The following is a 24,405-nucleotide window of genomic DNA, read 5'->3' as shown; positions in this document are numbered from 1 at the left end:
TTTATAATGAATTAAAAAATTACATCAGTCAACCCGAGACAATCTTTACTGAAGCATTACACAAAGACTTATTTTCATATAAAACCGAGCATAGTATTTCTAATGTCACAGTCAACAAATTAAAAGAAATTCATCAACAATATTATCGACCCGAAAACATGTATATCTTTTATTATGGCACAATACCAGCTAAAACCATCTTAAACAAGTTAACAAGTGTCATAAGTAATGTCTCATTTAACCACAGTAAACCATTGAATATTGAAGAACTCAAAATCAAGAAACTTAATCGATCTAAAACTGATGCCATTTATGTACCAGCAAAGAATGGCCTAGTTCGCTCATTATCATGGGTTACCGGTGATTTACATAACACATCAGATTACTTTGATTTTAATTTTTTATTATTACATTTATCTAATTTTTATCCACATCATAATCGCACCATTAAACTTCGTCATTTTGGTACACAAATATTCTTAACAATAACAACAAATGAAGAAATTCATATTGGCATTACACAATATTTAAATAATTTAATAACAAAAGGCTTTGATAACATATTAATTTTTCAGTTATTAAATCAATATGAAATAAATTTAATGATTAATGATGAAATTCAAGGATATAAAATATGGAAACGTATCATTAATGGATGGGTGAATGACATTGATCCATTTAAATTAATTGATCCTATTTGGGAGATTGAGCGCTTGCGACAAATGATAACTATATATCCGCATTATTTACAAGAGCTTTTGCAACAACGAATTATTAATAATCCGATAAAATTAGAATTAATATTAATTGAAAATGAAAACCAAATAAATTATCAACAAGAAAACGAAAAGAAATTAATTACTTATATTAAAGATTCACTTTCTAAAAATGATATTCGAAACATTCAAATGTTATCAAATATAATCGAAAAATATTCCACTTCGAAAGATGACTTAAATTTAATTAATGAAAACCAAATAAAAATTACTGACTTTAAAGATCCTCCAAGAAATATTAATATAAAAACTATAAATAATGATAATGATGATATTAAAATTATACCAATTGATAATAAAGAAATGTTTTCATTAGAAATTAAATGTAAATTACCATTAGATTCAATATATATAGAATATGTTCCACTGTTGAAAGGTTTATTCGAAAGTGTCAATGAAAATAATTTTATTTCAGAAATTTTAACTTCTCAAGAAATTAGTTTAACTAGTGGAATCATTTGTAATTTACATACACAACAAGATGATATTAATAATACTGTTAATGGTTATTTTACTATACGTTCATCAGCACAATTAAAAAATGCGATTTTATTATTTTCGATATTCGAGAAAATGTTTTTAAAAGAAAATTTTTTTGATAATGAACAAATCTTAAAATCGATAAAAGAATTAAACTTTAACTTAAACAAAGATAGTGATAATAATAAAGTTGAGTTTAATTCTCGATTAGCATCATCCGATTTTACAAATTCGACAATATTAAATGAAATATGGAATGGTTATTCATCGATTAATAAGATTAAAAAGTTATTAGATAATAATGATGATGAAACTATATTAGAAATCTTTAAGAAAACGTATAAAAAAGTATTTTTAAGATCGAATTTTAGTTTGTCAATACATTGTCATCAAAGTTTATCAAAAGTTTTAAATGAATATGGAACCAATTTAATAAACAAATTAAATAATTATAAAATTGGAAATTCCGAAAAATATAATAAAAACTTTTGGAATGAAATCAAAAATAATTTGGTAACAAACTCAAAAGAAAACAATTATTCAACTTTAGCCATTTTATTAAATACGAAAAGTATTAATTTATTGTTGGCAACAAATTTGGTTACAAATATATTAAATGATTATTATATAATTCCATTATTAAAAAGTAATAATTTAAATGTAAATTTGTCAACAAATGTTTACATAGAAGAAAAAATTGTTACTTTCACTATAAGAAATACAAATGAGCCGAAAATGATATTCCAAATGATTAATGAATCTATAGATAAAATAATTAATGATAAAGTTGACGACGAAATTATTAAGTTCGAAATAATTAACTTAATGAGAGAAATAGATAAACCGATGAAAGAATTCGATTACGGAAGAAAGGAATTTATCTTTAATTTGAATTATGACGAGGAAATAAAAAGAAGAAAAATTATTTTGAACTTGAAAAAAGAAAATGTAACAAAAGGTGCAATTTTGCTGAAAAACGGAAAAAGAAAATATATAATTAACGGTAAAAAAGTGTCCAATGTTTGATAAAGATTGTGTTAATGCGATATATAAAATGTAATTTAATTTGTAAATGTTTTTTATCTTTTTTATTTGTTGAAATAATTTGTAATTGTAATGGGATTCTACAATTTAGATTAAAGAAGTTATCATTATGAATGTGCACATTTTTCTTACTCAAATTTACAATTTTTATAAAGTCAATAATCATTTCCATGGAAACATTACTGTTTTTAATTGTCAACAATTTTTAATAGCTCTTCTTTCGTCTTCACACCTTATAATTATCATGGGTATAATAAAAATCAAAAGACACAGTGCGTACATATTGCTCTTGATAAATTTTAGTTTGATTAAATTTTCGAAAATTTATTTAAAATTATTTTGATGGTGAATAAGGTTTGTATTGATGTATTAAAACACAAATAAATTTTTGCTGAAATTCTTTCCTTTTGAATTCGAAATAGTTGTTAGTAAATATTTCTTTTGCTAATAGATTTCAATCAGCACCAAATAGTGGCTTAAAATTGTTTTTTCCAATAGCTTTCATTAATTTATGAAAAACACAAAGCCTGAAGAGGTGATGAAAGAGGAATCGATTTCGACTCAAATGATCTTATCGGCGTACCAAAAAATTGAATAATAAATAATCGTTTTAATAATGCTGATTTTATTATGCTATGCATATTGGGAATCAACAGCGCCATGGAAAGAATCAATATTAATGAAAGACCCTAACTATCTTCCAGTGCCACCTATGTTTGTTCTTAATAAATCAAAATATTATTCAAAACCTGTTTTCCAAGATTATCTCACAGAAATTGAAGATAATGATTCCAATGACTTCAATGGATCATACTATATATCTAATTTAAATCAAAAAATAAATATTACAGATAACATCAATCAATTAATTTCTCTTTGTAATCAAAACATTACAAAAGCGTGTTTAATAATTGGAAGAATTTATGAATTTGGAAGTTATAATATTACACAGGACATTCCCTTATCATATGAATATTATAAGAAAGCAAATTCATCAGCATCACTATCATTTTTAAATAGACATTATTTCAACAACCACAACTTATCCATTGCCCAAGCAGATTCTACCCAAGAGTTTATTGAATCATCACTTTCAACTGCTTTTCAATACAATTCAGGAATTCTTCGATCTGAATCATGTTCATTATCAAGCAATATTCTTCTTCCAATTGGGAAAGCTATTTCACGTATGATAAAGCGTGAAATTAAGTTGAATCCAGAGCCTTTTAATGAGTCAAATGCACGCTCACTTCATAACCAAGCATTATTCATTTTATCACAACCTTATATTTCTAGTACTGAAATAAGTACTGCCAGATCTCTTCTAGAGAATGCAATTTTACAAAATTTTCATGAATCTGTAACTCCGTTTGTTCGTCTTCATCTTGAAGGCTATGTTGAATACGATAACATAACTGAAATTATTATGTATTTACAACCAGGACTTGAGTTACAAGATTCAGATGCCCAGCTTCTTATGTCGGAATACTATTCTTTAGACGATCCATCAGTTTCAAACCCAAAGCTTTCTATAGCTTATCTGAAAAGTGCATCAAGACAGGGGAACCCCGAAGCTATCCACCGTTTAGCTACATATATTAGATATGGATTATTAGGGATTAAAAAAGATGAAAAAAAGGCATTTATCCAATATAAAAGGGCTGCAGCTCTTGGATATCTTCCTTCTATTTATAAGGTTGGTAAGTTATATATTGAAGGAATTGGAACAAAGCAAGATTGTGAAAAAGGGAATGAAATGCTAAGAAGAGTTTTAAACTTTGCTCCATGGTCTATTATATTCAACAGATATGTTTCTAAAGGATCTATCCATTCTTTTATCAAGATGATTGACATGAATTTATTATCAACAAATTGGTACAATATCGATCCTAAAGAGCACGAACTTGCTTACAATATGTCTCTTAATTCTTTCAAACAAAACTTTACCAACAATTACACACAATCTTTAAATCGAACAAAAGGTGCAATGTCTGGGGATGGCGCATCAATGATGTGGATGGCTTTCACATCTCCTCTTGAGGACGCAATGGAATGGCTGAATATGCTAAAACTCACTTCACCACTTTTTGCATTGCTCGAACCAATGATAAAACATATAATAATTATCAAAAATACAATTTTGTTTATCAAAGGGAAATTGTCATTAAGCGAAAAGAAGATATTTCACAATGTATCAATGCAAATGTTGGAAAAACATTTGATTTTCATTACATTTATTTGTTTGTTGTATTTCATATATATTCGTGTTAGATTAACATATCCAAAATTTAAATAATTTTTTAGAAATAAATATTTGTTTTAAACAATTATTTTGTTTTTGTAATTTTAAATTAAAAAAAGAATTAATTTTTCCTTTACGTAAAATGGATCCAACATGATCAATATTAATAAAAATGATGCTTCTGTTTTGACACTTTTTTATTTTGAATACTTTCTTTCCTTAACACATAAACGGCCCCCAGACTTCCACTTTTTATACAAGGAACAAAATGGAACAAACAGAAACACCCAGAACAGTACTCAAACCAAATGACATTGTTCCTTTTTTTATCAATGTTGTTAATGATAGTCAGCGCCTTTATGAAATTGTTCAAGTTCCATTAAACGAAGCCAATCCTACACAAATAGCTAATAATCTTGTAGAAGACTTTGGTATTAGTCGAGGTTTTATTGAACCAATTTTATCTCTTGTTGAAACCCAATATGATGATTTCAACAAAGTTAGTACTCAAATTCCAACAACAGAATGGGCTATCAACGGAAGTGCAGTACACATTCTCACCATTGAAGTAGGCATAGATGCTGTTGTTTATGGTGACATGATTGAATGGGATATCTTCGATGAATCAGCAGATCCAGATGAGTTTGCTCGCCAAACAGTCAAAGAACTAGCACTTCCGGTAGAATTTTCCAATGTCATATCAGCTCAAATACGGTGGCAAGTTATTCGCTTACGTGCAATGCATTGTTATCCAGAAAGATTTCAACAATACATTCAAGAAAATCGAATTGCCGCACCACAAGTTCAAAAAGGTCTTCGTTCTGGGTCTGACTTACTTGATGCTTCCCCTGTTGTTGGTTTAGTTCCAGGTGTCACAGAGAAAAAAGCAATTTCATCTCGTGATCGCCATGCAAGACATCTTAAAAGACAAGGTCACACTGTTTCACGTGGCGCTTTGCAACCAGATGAAGATAAGGGCGTTATCCCAGTCAAGCTAGTTCCCGTAGTGAGAGGGATGCCGATGCCCGAGGATAGCCCATCAATCAATTTGGCTGCAGTCCCATCAATGTTGAATGACGATGCGTACGATAGCCCAGATCTCGTTGAAAAAGTGGCGCGGAAATTCAATTCACCTCTTTTATTATCACATGCTCATGGATTAAATGATTCGGGATCTGATTCTGGAAGTGATTAATCAGAAAAAAATAAACTTTTATAGAAATTGTAAATTAATCCTTTTTCATCACTATTCATTAATACTGAAATAATAACCAGAGATAAAGAAATTGTTTTGGCTTTTATAAAAGATGTTGTTTTAAGTTTTTATCATTGACTTGAATTCATGATTAATTTCAGATTAAAAAAATCCTGAAAATGAAAAAAAAGTAATTCATTATTTCAAGGGAGAGTTTTTCTAGAAAATTCATCATGACATAGAACAAAGTTTGATATACTGAGTTAAGTGCTCTAAATTTTCGTGAAATGTAATTTAGGGCACCCCCTTTTCATGGTCAGCTAAAATTTAAAAATATTTCCTTATGTCACTAGAAAGTATTGTCTTTGGTACAAAGCATTTCACAGATAATCAAAAACAAAAAGCACCAGAAGCACCAATTAAAAAGGCTCCAGCTTGGGTTGATCCAGACGATTTATCTTTAATTTCTAAACCAAACGAAGATTCTCTTCAAGAAAAATATTTAAAAACAGTTCAACATGCAGATGTTTCTTGGTCCACAAAAGAATCAAATCCAAAAGAAGTTGTTGATGCGGTTGATTTGTTCTCTGAATCTCCAGATCGGATTCCATCAGATAATCTTTTAATTGAAAGAGTTGCAGATTTATATACACCATCTACTCGTTCTTCTGTTTTAGGATTAGTCTTTAACCCATGCGAACCACTTGCAGCATTATTAGATTCCAGAGGTATAGTTCATGTTATTTCCGTCAATGGCAAAAATAATAAAGTTCAATATTCTATACCATTTCCAAAACAAGCACAACGTCATTGCCTTTGTTATTCATCTGGCGGTGAATTAATCTTTGTAGGTTGTTCAAAAGGAACTTTTCATACAATAGATTGTCGAACTCAAACATCATTACTTACAAAGATCCCTAGCTCACAAGAAAACATCACAGCAGCATATTGTTCTCCAAACAACAAACTCCTTGTTCTCATTGCACAAAACAGAGTTCACTTCATTGAAACTTCGAACAGAATTCTGTTGAAAACCGTTCCAACCTCCGATGAACTTCACTGCGGAACCTTTGATGACACTGGAGACTTCTTTATTGCAGCCGGACAGAGTGGTCATGGCATTATCTTTGACTGTGCAACCTTCACTGCTATAAACAGATTTCAAGAACCTGAAATGCAATTTATTCATGCAATTGCATTTTCACATAACAGAGTTGCAATCGGTACAGATGCAGGAGTTCTTCATGTCTTTGACTTCCAGAGCTTAAAGGAAAGACATCCAAGGCCTTTGTTCACAAAGTTGAACTTATCGACAAAAGTCGATACAGTCAAGTTCAATCCAACAGGCGAATTGATTGTATTTGCTTCGTCAGCAAAGAACAATTCATTAAGGATATTACATTTGGCATCACAGAAAGTATTTTCTAATTGGCCAACGCAAAAAGCACCACTTTCAGAAGTAAAAGATGCGGCGTTTGATGCAACAGGGCAATATCTGGCAATTGGAAATGAAAAAGGAAAGGCAACAATGTGGGAATTATCGTTTTATAAAAAATAAACATATTATCAATCATTACTCAATTTTTATATTATAATTGGAGTAATATTTCGTTATCAATTTTTTTTATTGAGTATTTTAATATTTACAAAGATCTTCGTATAATGTAATGCATTGGAGATTGAAGAATTTATCGTTTTATGTGATATAACATAATATTTATATATCAATTTGATATAAAGGATTCCCTCATATTAAACATTGTTAGATCTGTTTTTCATATTAAACTTTTGTTTAAATTCAACCATTATTAATGTTTTGAAAACATCAAATAAAGATGATTCTAAAAAAGATTGAGACACTCTAGTCTTGAAAATAGAAATATATGCATCAAAGCTTCACAATTGATACGTCTCCATCATTCAATGAAATATTGCAAACTTGGTTGCATGTTTCCCCAGAGCTCTTCTGTTCATCACAAATATTATCAGTACTAACCAAATGAAAAAACCTTGCATTATACATATAAAAATCCAGTACATTCACTCAGTGAATTAATAATTTTTTGTATTTACTAGTGTAATTAGATTTGAGATTTTTTTTTTCTGATTGCGGCTTTTGTCCGTTAACAATTTGTGTCATTTTCGATGAAGAGAACTAGCACTGGAACACCTAAATCATATGTAAAGTCATCACGTCGTACAGGACGGCAGCCACGTTTTGAACTTACAGAAGATCAAATGCTTGAAATTCAAGAGGCTTTTGATATATTTGACTCTGATAAAAGTGGTACAATTGATCGACATGAACTAAGGGTTGCCATGCGCGCCATGGGTTTTGACGTTTCAAAAAATGAAATTCTAGAAATTATGGAAGCAAAAGATCCAGATAACACAGGAACGATCAATTTTGCTGCTTTTCAAGATGTTGTTGGTGAAAAAATTGCACAGAGGGATCCGCTAGAGGAAATACGGAAAGCTTTTGTACTTTTTGATGACGATCATACTGGAAAAATTAGCTTGAAAAATCTTCGTCGTGTTGCTCGAGAACTTGGCGAATCAATGACAGATGATGAGCTTCAAGCAATGATTGATGAATTTGATACTGATCACGATGGTCAAATCAGTGAAGCAGAATTTATCGCAATTATGGATCCATCTCAATCATTTTGATATATAATTAGTAAAGGAAAAAATATATTTCATATAAGTAGTCATATTGAGCGTTTTCATGAAAAGTTTTACAAAAAAGCGTAAAAAAAGATAACTCGTTACCGGATTTTTTAATGAAAGGAAATCGATCTACAAAGACACCAAAAAGAAAAACCGAGTCTGTATCAACTTCTTCTGATTCCAGTTATGATCAGGATTCTACTAGTAATTCATCATCAGAGAATCATGATAATTCAAATCAACATAATACAGTGAATTCAAATTCTCACAAAGAAATCGCATCCACCTCCACTAAAAAGCCAGGCCCACAAACAACCAAGTCATCTAAAATAAAAAAATCCAAACCTCATAACAAATCATCTGAATCTTCATCCAATAAATCACATCCAAACCACAAAAAACATTCCAAAACCCATCGGTCTAAGCCAGAAAACATTTCCAATGAATCAACTAATCATCAAAATCATCAATCCAAACCAGAGCCTAATAATCAAAACCAATCCAACGCATCCAATAATCAGCAAACCGAGCACCCACAAGTACCACCTACTTCTCCACCAAATGAAGAAAGCTCTTCTCGTAAAGTCGATCGTTATGGCTGGTACATTAAGCCCAAAGCTGTCTCCAAATATGATCAGAAACTTACCACTGCCGAAAGCGCCAAAGAAATGTCACGTTCACTGAAATGGAAAAACATGTTAGACCATTGGGATCAATGGATGCCCAAACGATATAGTAAAGTTGCATCTCGTCTTCGTAAGGGCATTCCCGATTGCATTCGTTCTCAAGCTTGGATGAAGATTCTTCATTCTGATTTAATTCGTTCACAATTTACCACCCCAATGGACGAATTATTGCAGCGCCCACCACACGTAACATATTCCACGATTGATGACGATCTTAATCGTACATTTCCGCAAGTTGGATATTTTTCTCATAATAATTTTATTGAATCACTTCGACGTGTTCTTCGTTGCTATAGTCAAATCGACACTGAATTAGGCTATACGCAAGGTATGAATTTTATTGCTGGAATGTTTTTGAGTTACATGGATGAAGAAAATGCGTTTTATTGTTTTGCAAGTGTTTTTCAAAGCCCAAAGATTTATCATCGCGGATATGTAATTGATCAATTTCCACGACTAATAGCTGCGAATAATATGTTAACGAAGTTAATGAAAAAGAAATGTCCGAAAGCTTTAAGGAATATCGAAAAAGAAGGAATCGAAATTAAAATGTTTTCGACAAGATGGTTCATAACTGCGTTTCAAGCTTATAATTGGGAAGCCGAATTTCAAATGAGAATATTCGAACGATTTTTGTTTTATGGAACAAGAGGACTTCTTTCGTTTGCGTTGTTAATCGTTTTGATTCATCAAGATATTATTGAAAAAAGTCCAATCGAAATAATATTGAAGTACTTGCAGCACCCTGACGAATCAGAGAGAATGGTGAATTGGCATAAAATATTGGAAAAATGGGACGACAGTTTGCTATCAAGGAAAAATTATATAAATTTGGTAAAATCTGTCGGTGAAAATCCGGAGCCTTTGTGATTAAAAACAGGATTCTTTGTTTTGTTTTTTTATAAAGGAGTTGAGGGTGAGCAATCAAATTATAAAAATGAAAAATTTAAATTAAAATAAATTAATACACATACCCTTATTTATCAAAATTTAATTTCAATATAATAATGATGATATGATTATATATTACAGGGAAATGAAGGGAGTTGAAACAATTTACAATCAATCAAAAATCAATGAAAATTATAAATTCCAGAAATACGAAAAAACATTTTTTCATGGAAAGACTAAGTATAATTTAGTTTTTTATTATATTTTATAATTTCGATACCAGAAAAAATCATAAAATGGAATAATAGTTAGGCAACCCAAAATGTGATTCTCAACATGACCAAAATTGTTTCGAAGGGATGCAAGGAATATCGAGCTTCTGGATCAACTTGAAAAGTTTTTAGAAAACACATCACATACCTTCTAAAAAGTTGATCCAAAAATAACCACAAATCGAAATGAAATTTCTTATAAATCTGATTACTATCAAAGCAATTATAGATTTATATATCCTGAATAAAAAAATCGTACAGAGGGAAATCTTGGAATATTTCATTTAATGAAAATGTAATCATAAAAAAAAATTTTTTGACTCAGAGAAATATATAGACTATTTGTTGAAATTTAATTTCAATATGCTAATGAAAAAATGATCTTTATACATATGCATAATGTAATTTAGCAAAATTTCACATAATAATTGTGAAAATATTTCATTTAAATTTTGATTTTCCATATATGGGAAAAAGATTAATTCGTTTAAAAAAATTAAGAAGTTAAGTTATTTCACATTGTCTGTCTCTTTTTAACGACAATAAACGACCTTTCGTCGATTAAAAAGCACACAAAGACGATCGAAAAAATTCGATAATTTCAATTTTTCTTATACCCGGACGGTTGCTTCACCAAACCCCCTTTTTACACCCTATCGTAAAATAAGGTACTGAAAAGTCAATCTTATAAGTTCGCTCAATGTCATCATTAATTATAGTAACCAGCTCACGATTTGTTATAACTTCGAAGAATAATGTCCCCTTGTCATTCAAAATATGTTGCATGCATATGCTAGTTATTAAAAACCAGGAAAGACAAATCAATGAAATTGTGCATTACAACTGTAAATAATCGATACGTTCAAAAAGTCGTTTTTAAAAATTCAAATTTTTTTTCTGTACACGTTCATAGGCCGTTAAAACGAAACGTTGCCCTTAAAAATTAACCATCATCACTTTTTGAATTATCTTTATTAACAGAAAAGTTTTAAAATGACCTCCTGGAAAAATAAAGAAGGAATTGCTGTTATAACCCATACATATATTGAAAGAGGACCACATCAAATAACTGTCCTTGTTGGCGATCATTTTCATGTTGTTGAAGGAACAAATGGTTGGCTTCGTGGGCGAAATTTATATACCAATCAAATAGGAATTTTTCCAGAAGTATGTTGTGATTTCTATGAATGTGCCAATTTTAAAGATATGCGGATATCATTACTTTCCAAACCTGACGATATTTTATTTTTAGAATCATCACTTACAGTCAAATATGCGTTAAATGTTTTTCTTAGCTCACCACCTCAAACTGCCATTCAAATTAGCGACCGTATTATTGATGTTGTTAAACAAACTGAATTATGTCAAAAACATGCAGGATCTCATACGTTAGCATCACATGATACTTTATCATCGAATGTTGATAACCTTCGACAAGCTCTTCAATTACCCCGTAGTTCACGTTCATTTTTCTCATCGTTAACAACATTATCAACATGGGGCCGAGATGTATTTGATTTATCAGTCCAAGCGAACACTGCGACCACCAACAAAAACAGTTCCATTGTTATTCACATCAAGATTAATGCCAAAATGCTTAAGATTCCAGTTGTCTGTCGCTTTATATTATATAATCCTAAGAAGGAAACGTTTATCAGTTCGTCAGTTTCTGTTTTTTTATCACCATCTTATTCCATCTGTGATTTATTATTTGAGCAACTTGACAAACGAGATTTAAGTAACAAAATTTTCCTCTGTATTTATACATATGAATTATTATCACATTTAGAGAATGTATCAGATGAACGTAAGTTTTTATCATTTGCATTTATGGAGATAGAACCGATTCAAGAAGAAAACATTGGTAAAAGTACAACAACAGAAATCCAATCTATGAATTCCAAAGGTGTTTACAGACATATTTTACATAAGATAATGACACAAGATACAATACCACCACAAATCGAGAAAACTATTACAAGATCGATACCATATTTCCAAGTTGTTGTTACACCACATTTTGGGTTAACATCTGATATTATTAATAGTCAAAACTTAGAGATATATAATATTGTACCACCATTAACATTACCGACATCAATATCACTTAAAGAAAAGCGGTCAATATTAAATATAAATTTAAGTAATTTAATGTTAAAAGTTCGACATTCAAAAACACGATTTATATTACGTTTAGTCGATACAACATCAATGACATTTGTTCAAGGGTTTGAAAGTATTATGAAGATGTCATATGATAGTATTATATGGTGTTCTCCTCTTTTTAATGGGAAGCATGATGAAAATGTATTTGAAACAACAGCAATTGATTTGACAGTAACTGATTCACCACTTGTTTCATTATTCTTATTAATACAAGTGGATAAAATTAGTTTTGCTGAAAGAGGTTTTACTCCATGTGCTTATGGAGTTTTACATATTACAAATGAAATAGGAAGTTTTACATTAGAAACTAATTCATCAATTAAATTATATCCTTTTGTAGGTTCTAAAAACATTAAAGCGACAGATTTCAATTTGTTTCCACCTGAAAATGCTAAAACAGTTGGAACAATTGATTATAAATTATTTTATGCATCGACATTACAAACACAAGATGCGACATTATTTAAATTATTAAATTATAAGTTATATAAAACGGAATTAAAAGAAAACATATCAAATTTCATGTTTTGTGGAATGAGTGAATTAGCAAAGTTTTCACCCGAAATTACATTAGTTTTATGTGAAATCATATCAACAATACCGAATTGTGCACATGATGCATTTAATGCATTAATCTCAATGTACACTGAATTATTATCTCGAGCAGGATCTGAATATTCGACAGCAATGGAAGAAATTATTAATTCTAAATTCGACACAAAAGAGAATTGTGAATCCCTAAAAAATCTTGCCGAAATAATGTTACAATTAATTATCGAATCATTAGAAAAAGATCATTCATCACAAGAATATCGGAATTTAATTCGTACATTACCATATTTATTAAACTTAGCAGGACATTCATATCAATTAAATCCGAAAGTAGAAACAGTTGTAAAAATTAAAGAAATATTTGATCAATTATGTATTATAATATCAGAAAATAATTCGACAGATAAAGTTAAAAATTCTTATACAACATTAAATCAAAAACTTTTATTACAACATTTCTCAATGCTTGTTGATATGTTAATAATGTTTTTCACATCTAAAGAAGTTATTAATGTTGTTTGTAAATTTATTACATCGATTAATACACAAAATGAAACACTTATTGAAGATAAAATGAAATTATTATTAGTATTAAGTGGTAAAGGTTTATGGGAATCAGATAATGATAGTAAATTAAAGAACTTATATTCAAATGTAATTTTAGAATCATTAAAAAGTAAACAACATATTGATTATGTATTCCAAACTTTAACGTCGATATTATTTTCGACAAATTCTGATACTATTAAATCATCTATACCAGAATTATTAGAAATTGATGATTTAATTGTTAGTGATTTAATATTAGCTATAGCTTATTATCATCCAAAATCATTTTCATTAAAACATTTAACACAATTATATAAAAGAGAAGATATTACATCAATCCAAAAATTATTTGTATGTTTAATTATTATAAAAGAAAATTCAAATTCAATTGCAAATGATTTATTAAATGAACCAAATCACAAAAAATATAATTTGTTTTTAAATATATTACGTTTAGTTGAGAAATGTAAAGTTACAATAGTTTCACCTTTAGATGATCAAATTTATTCATATATTTATTCGATTAATTTAGATTTTTCTATTCTATTAAATTTATATCAAAAATTACCAATAAAATACCGATTAAATTATAAAATGATATATCCAATTCTTAAGACTTATTTAATATTTAATTCTAATTCTTTAATTGATTGGTATTATTCAATCCTTAGTGATGATTTTGCTTCTAATAAAAATACAATTGAAACTCAAAGAATTACTTTAGATGCATTATGGAGAATATCAAAAATATCAAATTTCGAAATATTATCCAATAAATTTTCGGAAAAAACTTCAACAGGTATCGAAAATAAAGCACCAGATAATCCTAAAATTGTTGAACATTTATCAACAATACGAAAACTTGAAATGAGTGTATTAAATCAAGATGAAATTAATGAATCATTAATATATTTATTAAACATTTCTACCAAATATAACAATGAACAAAAACAAATGAAAATTCTTATGAAAATTATCACATTAAATAAAACATGTAATAATGAATTAGAATTAGCAGTCTCATTACAAAACGTATTAAAACTTATACCTTGTAATAATAATCGTATTAAGAAATTCCTTCATTATGATGCAAATTGTGGACGTGAATTACATTCACAAATATTATTTGATATTGTTGAACTTTATATAAAAAATGATTTCGATGAATATGCATTACCTTTATTACAACAAATCATTGATACATGTATTAAACCTTTTCAACATATAGAGTTATATATACGAGTAAAACAATTACAATCTAAAATCCATAAAAGATTTGTAACTGTTAAAAAAGAATTTTCACATTATTTCCTTTGCGCATTTTATGGTAATTTATTTCCTTCAGCATTTCGTAATCGTAAATTTATATATCGAAAAGATAAAATGGCGACAATTGGTAATGTAATTTATGATTTCCAAAAGAAGTTTACTGAAGCTACAATTAAACAAACACAACCAACACCCGAAGAATTACAAGATCCAAACTTAATGTATATTCATGTATCATATGTTTATGTAGCGTTAGAAGAAGAAATTAATGATATTTATTATCATATCAATGAAAACCAACCAAAATATATCATCGAAAAAATCGAAAATGAAGAATCAATAATATTTCGACGAGAAGAAAATATTACAAATGAACCGAAGCCAGGTTTAAATAGTTATACATCAATTGAAGCTAAACAATATTTCTTTAAAATCAAAAAACCATTTCCAACAATGGAACGTCGTCAAGAAATTATATATGAAACTAAACCTAAAGAAATTAAATGTGTCGAATGTGCTTCATTAAATATCGCAAGGAAAAATCATCAATTATTATCTGCTAAAAATTGGGTCCAAAATGAATATAAGAAAAATGGTGTTAAACCTGATAAAGTCGTCATTCAACAGATACAAGAAAATATTTCAAAGATAATTACAACGGGAACTATGGTGAAGAATTATTGTGCTGCTTTCTTTAATGATACATTCGCAAAGGAATATTCGGATCAATTAAAGAAAGTCCAAAAGTTACGAAATTTGTTGATGGAACATTACCGAATTTTGAGGGATAGCGATAACTTCTTAATGGAAACAACTGACAGTGAGAAGACAACAACAAAAGAAACTTTGCTCCAAGTGAAAGAAGAGCTGTCAAAGTATATGGATTTGCCGGATTAATAAAACAAAATATATATTAAATCTTTTGGTGTAAATTCTCATAATGAAATACATAAAATTAATTTGTAATTAGAAGCAAATTATAGTCATTCTACACATAATGTTTAATAATTATAAATTTATGACATAATACTGTTTCACTGATTCTTCTTTCATTATTGATCTCTTTGAAATAATTAATTTTTTATATAATTAATTAATATTGTGTGAAATTGGATTAATTAATTATATAAATTGTACATATCGATCTAAGTTTTGATTTTTAAAAACATAAATTTACTTATTCAATTGAATATTGAGAAATCTTAAAAGAATTTTATGTTGATGAATTGAAATCAAAAAAATCATTAAATTTTATGTAACTTAACATTGGCGCCAAAAGGTCACTTTTGCAAATAATCATAACGTACTTAATTCAATAAACGAACAAAGTTTTCTCAAATTTGTGATTGCAATCAAAAGTGACAAAGGCAAAAAGCCATAAAACGATGTTCTTTTGGAATCTTTCCCCTGCATTGAACACAATTAGCGAGCTGCTCAAAAAAGACGATGTTACCCTGACTGAAATCCTCGATGATAGTTCTCTTCCAACTGCTTTACGTAACTCTCTTCAAGAATTAATGGAGTATGTTCAAAGACCTCAAATCATTGATGAACTCTTTGAATGGGCTTTAACGAAAAAGTTTAAAGATTATCCAAAAGGACAAAAGTACTCTCGTTCTTCAGTGTCAATATTTACAAATTGTTCACCAACAATGCAACAAAACTTCCTTCAAAATGAAAAATTTATAGAGAAGTTGAAGGAGTATACTACGAGTAATCAAACTGACTTGGAACCATTTATTGTCGGCAATTTCCAAAGAATAATTGAAACATATACAAGGCTAACAAATGGTACTTTTCTAGAAAAATTCCCAGAAATATTCGACTTCTTGATGAGAAATATCTCTTATCTAGGTGTTTTCGAGTTGTTCATTTATTTGGTCACTGAATCTCCATTTAGGAATACAATAAGTGAGGAATCCTGGAAACAGTATGTAGAATTGTCAAACTCAAGTTCTGGTTATTATATTATTTTCTCTATTCACCAAGCTATTGATAAATGTGATGATTTGAAACCAATCTTTCAAACCGATGAAATACTAGAAATTTTATTGAAAACAGCTACAACTACAACCAACAAGCTTTTAGCTGCAGAAACATTTAATCTTATATATGCACTTTTCTCCCAAAATCTTGATAACCCTAAGATTCATGAATATGCTTCAAGTTATAACTACCAGAACGATTGTTCTCTTTCATGCGCAATTCATGTTTTCCGTGATCTTAAACCAGAAGTAATTAATTTCATATTCACTTTCCCAATTAGCACTTTTGTTATCGAAGCGGTTGAAAGTGCTTTTCAATCCAAAACCGTCGAAGAGCAGTCAAATATCATCAAAGAAAATGACCTTCTTCATAAACTTGTAGAGAACTCTCTGAAGCACAGATCAGAAGGACGTCTTGCTGACTTTGCAGAAACTATATCAAAGATCGAAGGTATTCCAACGTCAGAAGAATGGGAAGCATTTTGTAAAAATGAACTTCAAGATTATATAACAAAAAGAGACTCAAGCTATGGAGGAAGCCTTCCAACAGGAATTGATAACTTGTATGATGATGACGAAGATGAAGATCTTGAAGAATCAATGGACGGAAGTGATTCAGATGACATCCTTGATTCAAAAATCGACATCCCCTCCTTTTCATCATCTGATAGTGATAGCCTTGATCATGATTATTCTGACGATGCAATCGATAACGAATTTGCACCAGTTCCTCCGTTAGAATTACCTAAGAAAGAAGAAGAATTGAGTGACCTCCCACCTCCGTTATCTTCTCCAAACACTATATCAACAGATGATACTCAAGCAGAATCTCCAACAAAAAAGATCGACGATGAAGATATCATTGATACAATATAACTGAGCAATTCTTTCACTAAAGTTTGGTTAATTTCCTTCTGTATTGTTTTTAAAATAAATATGTGATGAGATCATTATCCTTCCAATGAAATTCATTTAAATTTGCTTGTTTTGGAATGGTTACCTTGCAGTTTAATCAGAAGTACATTAATATGAAAATGTTAAATTATCTGAAAAATATTAAATTAAAAATTTTTACATCTAAATGATATTCCTTTTAAACTTTTAATGGTTTTAAGGATAGTTAAAGAAAGTGAACCATAAATTATAGATTTGAGTCTCTCTGACATTAATGTGAATCAAAATCATAAAAACATAGAACAGAAATTAGAACATTCATCCAAAAACAAAAGTCAAATTCTTTAATGTATATCATGAATGCAGCAAAAAAAAAGTTGAATGAAATTGCAATTTTAAATGATTTAATTATTTATACGTTTAGAAAATTCCTGAAGTATTTTGGACATATGTTTGTTCTTTAAAGAAGAAGAGTCGTTAATGAAACAATTAGAATTAGAATAAGTTTCTTTGGAAGAAAACTTGAAGATCCACCATATATGCCTTCTGGAATGCAGTTTCCACCCGGTACCTCGTCTTCTTCTGATGGTGCATGGACAATTGACATAAATTCTTCAACTCCCATTCCTTTAGGAACAATTGTGAAAAGTTCACCAGTTATGTCCGAGTAATATGCAAAGCGACACTCGCGATAAATCTTTAGTGCATATGATCGACAAAGTGGAAAAGATCGAACAATAGTTATATGATTCGGATCATTTTGATTTATATTTACAGGAAAGGCCATTTCGCTGATATTGGCGTGACATATTGCGCATGGAAGTTTTTGAATTAAATTGAGGCATCGTGGATATTGCTTGAATTTGTAACTATTTAGTTCTGCTTCAAGAGTGGCACTTTCTCTGGAAGATGAGTCAGAGGATTCATTGATTACGGTTCCTGCGTTGATAGCTTCAGTATTATAATCACTTGGGAAAACAGATTTGATTTGGGAATAATTGATACTAAAAATTGCATTACAGCACCCTTCAATAGCGTTATCCCCAGCGTACATTGGGCATATCTCGTGTAAATGTGGTACTCGTTCATCATGCCAAATTGAGGAATAATATGGATTCCGTGAGTAATCAAAAGACTCTACCACTTCCCCCTCTTCATTCGTTGTGTAAGCCCAAAAATGGTCATGTATATATAATATTGGCAAAATAAATGTATGAGGATTTTTATATTGGTAATATGCTAATGGCGAAACAAAAGTAAATGATTGACTACTTAAATCATAAGCTGCGTCAATATCTCCAAGAGCTGAGCATCTTCCTGCTGAAACTGAGCCAAACAGCAAAGAAAGCATTTGTAAAGTTTTTCACATAAACCGTTTTGATCAGTGGATTATTTTGTAAATTATTCAAAAATATGGAACTGTAAACCGTGTATAACCATTCGAACCGCAGAACGTTAACGTTTTTGCTAACGCTGATTGCCGAACGGAAATTCCATTTGAAACATAAAATTTTATATTTGACATTTTTTATAAAATTTTATACAAAGAACATTTGACACGATCAAATTTATAAATGCCCATAAAAATATGCAAAATGATTTCAAATTATTTTTATTTCAATCAATATTTAAGTGTAACCACTTACATAATATAATTTCGGTATTTCTTTTTTGTTTGAAAAGAATGCTTTATTATAACCAGTGGCCACGTAATAACCTTTTCCGTCTTCTTCCAATTGTAATGCAGTTATTGGGTCTTGAAATTTATGAGGTGCTGGATCTTTAAAAGACAAGAATCTTGGTTCGTTTTTGAGATCAAACCTTACCACAGCATAATGTTTTTCACTGACAGTAGTTGCACCGCCAACTTTACATCCGACTAATGCATAATCGCGACATATTGCAACTGCATCAATTGGTTCAACTGCTTTTGTATTTGATTGATTTGGATAGAAATGCGTTTTCTTATTTTTAATATTGTCTTTAAATATTTCAAGACATCCTCCTCCTGTTCCGATGATATATTTAAGGGGATTAGCTCTTGTAATTGAAAAGCATGTTATCATTTGGCCTTCTTTTGTCGTATTATCACTGATCGCTAACATTGTGGACTTTTCGACACCACTTGGCGCAGATGGACTACGTATATCAAATCGATGGACTTTAAATTTGTCAGTGGCAACACATATTGAGTTCTGTGTTACATTAAGTCCAATGCAACGTTCTTCTGATCCACATTCATGTAATAAACATAAACGATTATTGGCACCATGGCGTATGTCCCAAATACACACTTTACCATCAAGAGAACATGATGCTATATGGCTGTTGTTAAAGATTTTGAGTCCTGTGATTAAATGACTATGTGTGCCAATGTCATCATCTTTGACTTTATCGGTGAGTCTGTCAGTGGACTTAATATATCCGCTGATAGTGGCAAAAAATAGAGCATTGTCACCAAGCGCACAGCGGGAAATACCTAAAAAATCATCATATGGATTATCAATGGAAACAATTGCTTTGAATGGCTCAGTACTTTGATGTACATACGACGTCGTAGTTGTTTTATTCTTTTCAAAAATATATAATTGATTGTTCCATGTAGATATAGCTATTTTATCACGATTGATTGAAATATCGGAAATTGAATCGCAAGCAATTGGATCCTTAAGCTTAATCTCTACTTTACCTTTTTGATAATTTTGATTTTGAGAAAAAGTACTTCCAGTACCGTTTGGATTTGCAGAACCAAAACCAGTTCCAGCATTATTCACACCAAAAGAACCGGAAGTACTCCCAAATGCATTTGTTTGTGGCCAACCTGTTCCATAGGTGTTCATTGATCGATTTTTTTATTTGTCTTTTCTTTTTCTGATGAAATAAAAATGTCAATAACGTTTTTATGTCTAGATTAAGCACAAAACAATCACAAATTCTTCCAACAATTCCTGAATTTTACTATGAGCAGAAAATTCTTGACTCTCAGGAAACCAATAATGCTATTTATGAAGTTATAGACAAAATTATAAATGATTGTTCGGAAATTATTTACAAAAAATACATCCAAACTCAATTGATTCCATACGCATCGCGCACTATAGCTGAAGAGTTGTTAGTTAATGCATCATGGACAATGATTCCAATTTATGATGAAAATATTAATGCAGAACCTGATGAAGATCTTGAACTCCCACCAATTGATGAATGGGCAGGCGGTGTACTACCAATTCGAGAACAATCTGATCTCACTTGTTTAAGGTGTTCTGTTACACCACAACGAGATACACGCAAAACACCTCGGACAATTCATTCAACACGAACTCAAAGCGGACAACCATTTCCTGAGAAGCTTACGTCCAAAGATATCAACAAGACGCCACTTACATTTACATCCAGATCTTTTCAGAAAAAGGATTCGTCGCATACAAAAACTGAAACCAAGCCACATCTTACTGAAGCACAAATCATCACAAAGGCATTCGAAGAAGCCAAAAAGAAAACCAAATCACCAATGAAATCAATTACTGTTGATTCTAACTTTTCCGTAATACAAATAAACGAACCTAAAACACTTCCACCCACAATCATTGTTCCGAAAGTATCGATTACTAAGCCAGTAAAGCCAACTCAAGCAATTCATGCAAATAGACATTCAACCCAACAACGTGAAAAACCTATGAAAAGAAGGAAATCCCAAACAAAATTGCTTGAACAAGATAATCCTGTGTTTGATGAAGAAATTACAGATATACCTTTTGACCATAAATTTGTTTGCTCGCCAGGCGTTACACTCAAGGATGGAAACTTTGTGAAAAGCAAGGCACCACAAGCAAATAATTTGCAGCTCACAAGAGCCCAGTTTGAACAATATTTGGATGAAATGAAAAAAAATGATAATTAACAAATTCTGTTTTTATAAACTTTAATAATAAACGGTAAAAGAATAAATTAACTGTTTCATTGTCATGAAAAATATGAAATGTATTGCAGAAAATTAATATTGAGAAATGTGAAAATGGTGACGAGATTAAAACATGTTTGTTGATTTCTTTGAGGTAATGCAATTGTGAAAATGATGATAAAAATACAAGTGAATTTTGGTGGAATTTAACACCATTACAAAATATTTTTCCTTTGACAAAAAAAAAATAAAATAAAATTGTAGAAACCTGAAGGAGAGAAGGATTTACAAAATATTAGAACTAATATTTATTTAGTTGGCGAGTAAAAGTGTTTTCAAGTTATGAACAAATAACAAGTGAAAAAGCACACTTTTCATGATTAAGTAAAGCTATCAAAACTTGTGTTGTTTTTGCTGATAAAATAACCGTCATTCAACTGTTTCAACAACCATGATTTCCCAAAAGAGTTCGGATCGAACAATTTTTTATTTATTCACGTCAAGCAAAGGAAAGAACTATTTCCATGATCCTGTCAAAAACGAAGTTTTTTGGGATGTTCCTTATAATTCCATTATTTATGATGGTAAAACAAATCAACAAATCAACTATGAACAAGCTAATCCCAATGGCCCAAAGATATCATCACCAAGTGGACATAATAAACTTCCACCAATGCCTTCATTAAATCGTCGTGCTGGTTCACAGCCAAAACTTACACCAGTCCGACGCCGCCAACGAAAAGCAACTCTCTTTTCATGTGAGACCAAAGTCACATCAGATTTACCTCCATATTTACCACCCTCAATTCTAACTGATAAAGATACAGTACCTTTCCAAGATTTTGCACAAAAGAATTTCCGAAAAACTGGCAAAAAGAAATCACGGTCCGATCTATTCGTATACGATGAAAATACAAATTTAATACCATTATTAGATATCACTGATTCCAAACTCGTCAAAAAAAGTGTATCTATTTTTACCTTTATAGTCCATTATATGAATGATTCCGAATCCACACCAATATCACAACTTATTCATATTGTTAATGAGTCTTCAATATTAATTGATGAGATATATGTTCAACTACTAAGACAGGTTTATAGCTGTAAATCCAATGATGCTATATATCGAGGATGGGATTTAATACTTGTAATGTGTACATTGCTTATTCCAACCCCAAAAGTTCAATCCTTAGTTCGTTCGTTTCTTTCCACGTATTCATTTGACAACAACAAAGTCGTTGCGCGTATATCACGTCTGTCATATCTTCGTTTTGTCTCACTCATCAAAGGAAAACCTCCGCGTGAAGTGAACGATACGTACATTGATACAATTATTGAGAACAAATTGAGACATTTATTTGGATCGTCTTTATATGAAATCTTATATGTCCAAAACATATATTCATATAATAACTCACCATTACCAGTATTTTTACAAACACTTTGTGACGCATTGATTTCGCGCGATGTATTTCATACCGATGGTATCTTCCAAGTTACAATTGAAGCAAAAAGATTAAATTCTTTAGTGTTTGATATCGAATCAGGGAAAGATGTATTGCAATATGCAACTGTTTTGGAGTTGGGATCATTGCTAAAGAAATTCATAAGCGAACTACAGCCTCCACTAATTTCGATTGCTGATGTGAAAGATGTACCAATAGATGACGTGCCAAAAGTCGCAGATAACTTACCAAAGGTCCAAAAAGACGCTTTGGCATATTTGGTACAATTCATTCGAAGGTTTTGTACAGAAGGAAACAAAGATGTAGAGCCGTACGCAATGCTGTTCGGATCAAACATTTTGCAAACAAGAGATTTGGCAAGCGACTGCATGAAGGAATACGTCCAATTGGCAAAGTCTACAATGCAAAAACTAATCGCAGATTGGGACGTGGGATTCCTGAATAGTAATAAAGAAAAGTGATTGTCATCGACTTTTGTACTAAATGCGAATTTGTGATTATAAAGTAAGAAGAATTTTGGATGTTGCGCTCTTTGGTGTCGGTAAATCCCATTTTATTAGACATGAAATGATGCTGAATAAATTCATTTTAATAAAAAAATTGAAATTTTTTAACATTGTTGTGACTTAATTAAGAAAATCATTCATTGTACAATTTTTTAATATTTTTTATTATAATATTTTTATCTGTATTTGTTGTTAGATAAAATTTAGATATTATGTTAGCAAAATGTGGCATCTACTTGTTCCTTAATAGTTATAAAGAAAAATGATTGTCATTGATTTTTGCGTCGTAAAAATTTGATTTGTGATGAAGTTAAAAAAGTTGGAATTAGATATGGTGGAATGCTGACCGATAATGAACTGCTTTGTGAGTGGGGGGCTTGTTTAATACGATGTGTTTTCAAAGAAATGCTGTTCTCAAGGTTAACTATAAATAAGATTGATTAATTGTCCATTTTGATAAAAAAGTAAAGGTTTCCTCGGAGATTTTTGTTTTCGGGTATTAATGAATTTCATACTTTGGAACATTAAACTAAAATCACTAAGATAAAATGAGCATTTACAACAAAATGAATAATTGCAATAATAAATCGAAATATGCATCAACATCAAAATGAATAAGTATCAAATTCACATTCACAACAAATAAATAATTGTAATAGTCAAAATTCACATTCACAACAAATAAATAAATATCAAATTCACATTTACAACAAATAAATATTTGTAATAGTCAAAATTCACATTCACAACAAATAAATAATTATCAAATTCACATTCACAACAAATAAATAATTATCAAATTCACATTCACAACAAATAAATAAATATCAAATTCACATTCACAACAAATAAATAAAT

At 30.1% G+C, this 24,405-nt stretch overlaps 9 protein-coding genes across 9 annotated transcripts; 7 read left to right on the top strand and 2 right to left on the bottom strand.

The window, feature by feature from the left end:
* Positions 1-4,810: 4,810 nt before the first annotated feature.
* On the top strand, positions 4,811-5,737 carry GO595_009203 (SWI/SNF-related matrix-associated actin-dependent regulator of chromatin subfamily B member 1; the record flags this gene model as incomplete). Its single annotated transcript, XM_067922863.1, has 1 exon — positions 4,811-5,737. One exon carries the CDS (start codon positions 4,811-4,813, stop codon positions 5,735-5,737), a length of 927 nt encoding a protein of 308 aa, XP_067770615.1.
* A 343-nt stretch (positions 5,738-6,080) lies between these two features.
* On the top strand, positions 6,081-7,295 carry GO595_009202 (U3 small nucleolar RNA-associated protein 18-like; the record flags this gene model as incomplete). Its single annotated transcript, XM_067922862.1, has 1 exon — positions 6,081-7,295. One exon carries the CDS (start codon positions 6,081-6,083, stop codon positions 7,293-7,295), a length of 1,215 nt encoding a protein of 404 aa, XP_067770614.1.
* Positions 7,296-7,882: 587 nt separating this feature from the next.
* Positions 7,883-8,407, top strand: GO595_009201 (putative centrin-3; the record flags this gene model as incomplete). Its single annotated transcript, XM_067922861.1, has 1 exon — positions 7,883-8,407. The coding sequence occupies one exon, from the start codon at positions 7,883-7,885 to the stop codon at positions 8,405-8,407; it is 525 nt and encodes a 174-aa protein (XP_067770613.1).
* Positions 8,408-8,520: 113 nt separating this feature from the next.
* GO595_009200 (TBC domain containing protein) lies at positions 8,521-9,963 on the top strand (the record flags this gene model as incomplete). The annotated part of the gene is made up of 1 exon (XM_067922860.1): positions 8,521-9,963. The coding sequence occupies one exon, from the start codon at positions 8,521-8,523 to the stop codon at positions 9,961-9,963; it is 1,443 nt and encodes a 480-aa protein (XP_067770612.1).
* A 6,214-nt stretch (positions 9,964-16,177) lies between these two features.
* GO595_009199 (serine/threonine-protein phosphatase 6 regulatory subunit 3) lies at positions 16,178-17,653 on the top strand (the record flags this gene model as incomplete). Its single annotated transcript, XM_067922859.1, has 1 exon — positions 16,178-17,653. One exon carries the CDS (start codon positions 16,178-16,180, stop codon positions 17,651-17,653), a length of 1,476 nt encoding a protein of 491 aa, XP_067770611.1.
* A 478-nt stretch (positions 17,654-18,131) lies between these two features.
* GO595_009198 (uncharacterized protein) lies at positions 18,132-19,022 on the bottom strand (the record flags this gene model as incomplete). The annotated part of the gene is made up of 1 exon (XM_067922858.1): positions 18,132-19,022. One exon carries the CDS (start codon positions 19,020-19,022, stop codon positions 18,132-18,134), a length of 891 nt encoding a protein of 296 aa, XP_067770610.1.
* Positions 19,023-19,299: 277 nt separating this feature from the next.
* On the bottom strand, positions 19,300-20,511 carry GO595_009197 (uncharacterized protein; the record flags this gene model as incomplete). The annotated part of the gene is made up of 1 exon (XM_067922856.1): positions 19,300-20,511. The coding sequence occupies one exon, from the start codon at positions 20,509-20,511 to the stop codon at positions 19,300-19,302; it is 1,212 nt and encodes a 403-aa protein (XP_067770609.1).
* A 62-nt stretch (positions 20,512-20,573) lies between these two features.
* Positions 20,574-21,572, top strand: GO595_009196 (uncharacterized protein; the record flags this gene model as incomplete). The annotated part of the gene is made up of 1 exon (XM_067922855.1): positions 20,574-21,572. One exon carries the CDS (start codon positions 20,574-20,576, stop codon positions 21,570-21,572), a length of 999 nt encoding a protein of 332 aa, XP_067770608.1.
* Positions 21,573-22,023: 451 nt separating this feature from the next.
* GO595_009195 (RhoGAP domain containing protein) lies at positions 22,024-23,502 on the top strand (the record flags this gene model as incomplete). The annotated part of the gene is made up of 1 exon (XM_067922854.1): positions 22,024-23,502. One exon carries the CDS (start codon positions 22,024-22,026, stop codon positions 23,500-23,502), a length of 1,479 nt encoding a protein of 492 aa, XP_067770607.1.
* Between the last annotated feature and the right edge of the window lie 903 nt (positions 23,503-24,405).

Source organism: Histomonas meleagridis, assembly GCF_020186115.1.
Source record: "Histomonas meleagridis strain 2922-C6/04-10x chromosome Unknown contig_88, whole genome shotgun sequence".
Classification (NCBI taxonomy): Eukaryota; Parabasalia; order Tritrichomonadida; family Dientamoebidae; genus Histomonas; species Histomonas meleagridis.
This window is presented reverse-complemented; position numbering and strand designations above follow the sequence as displayed.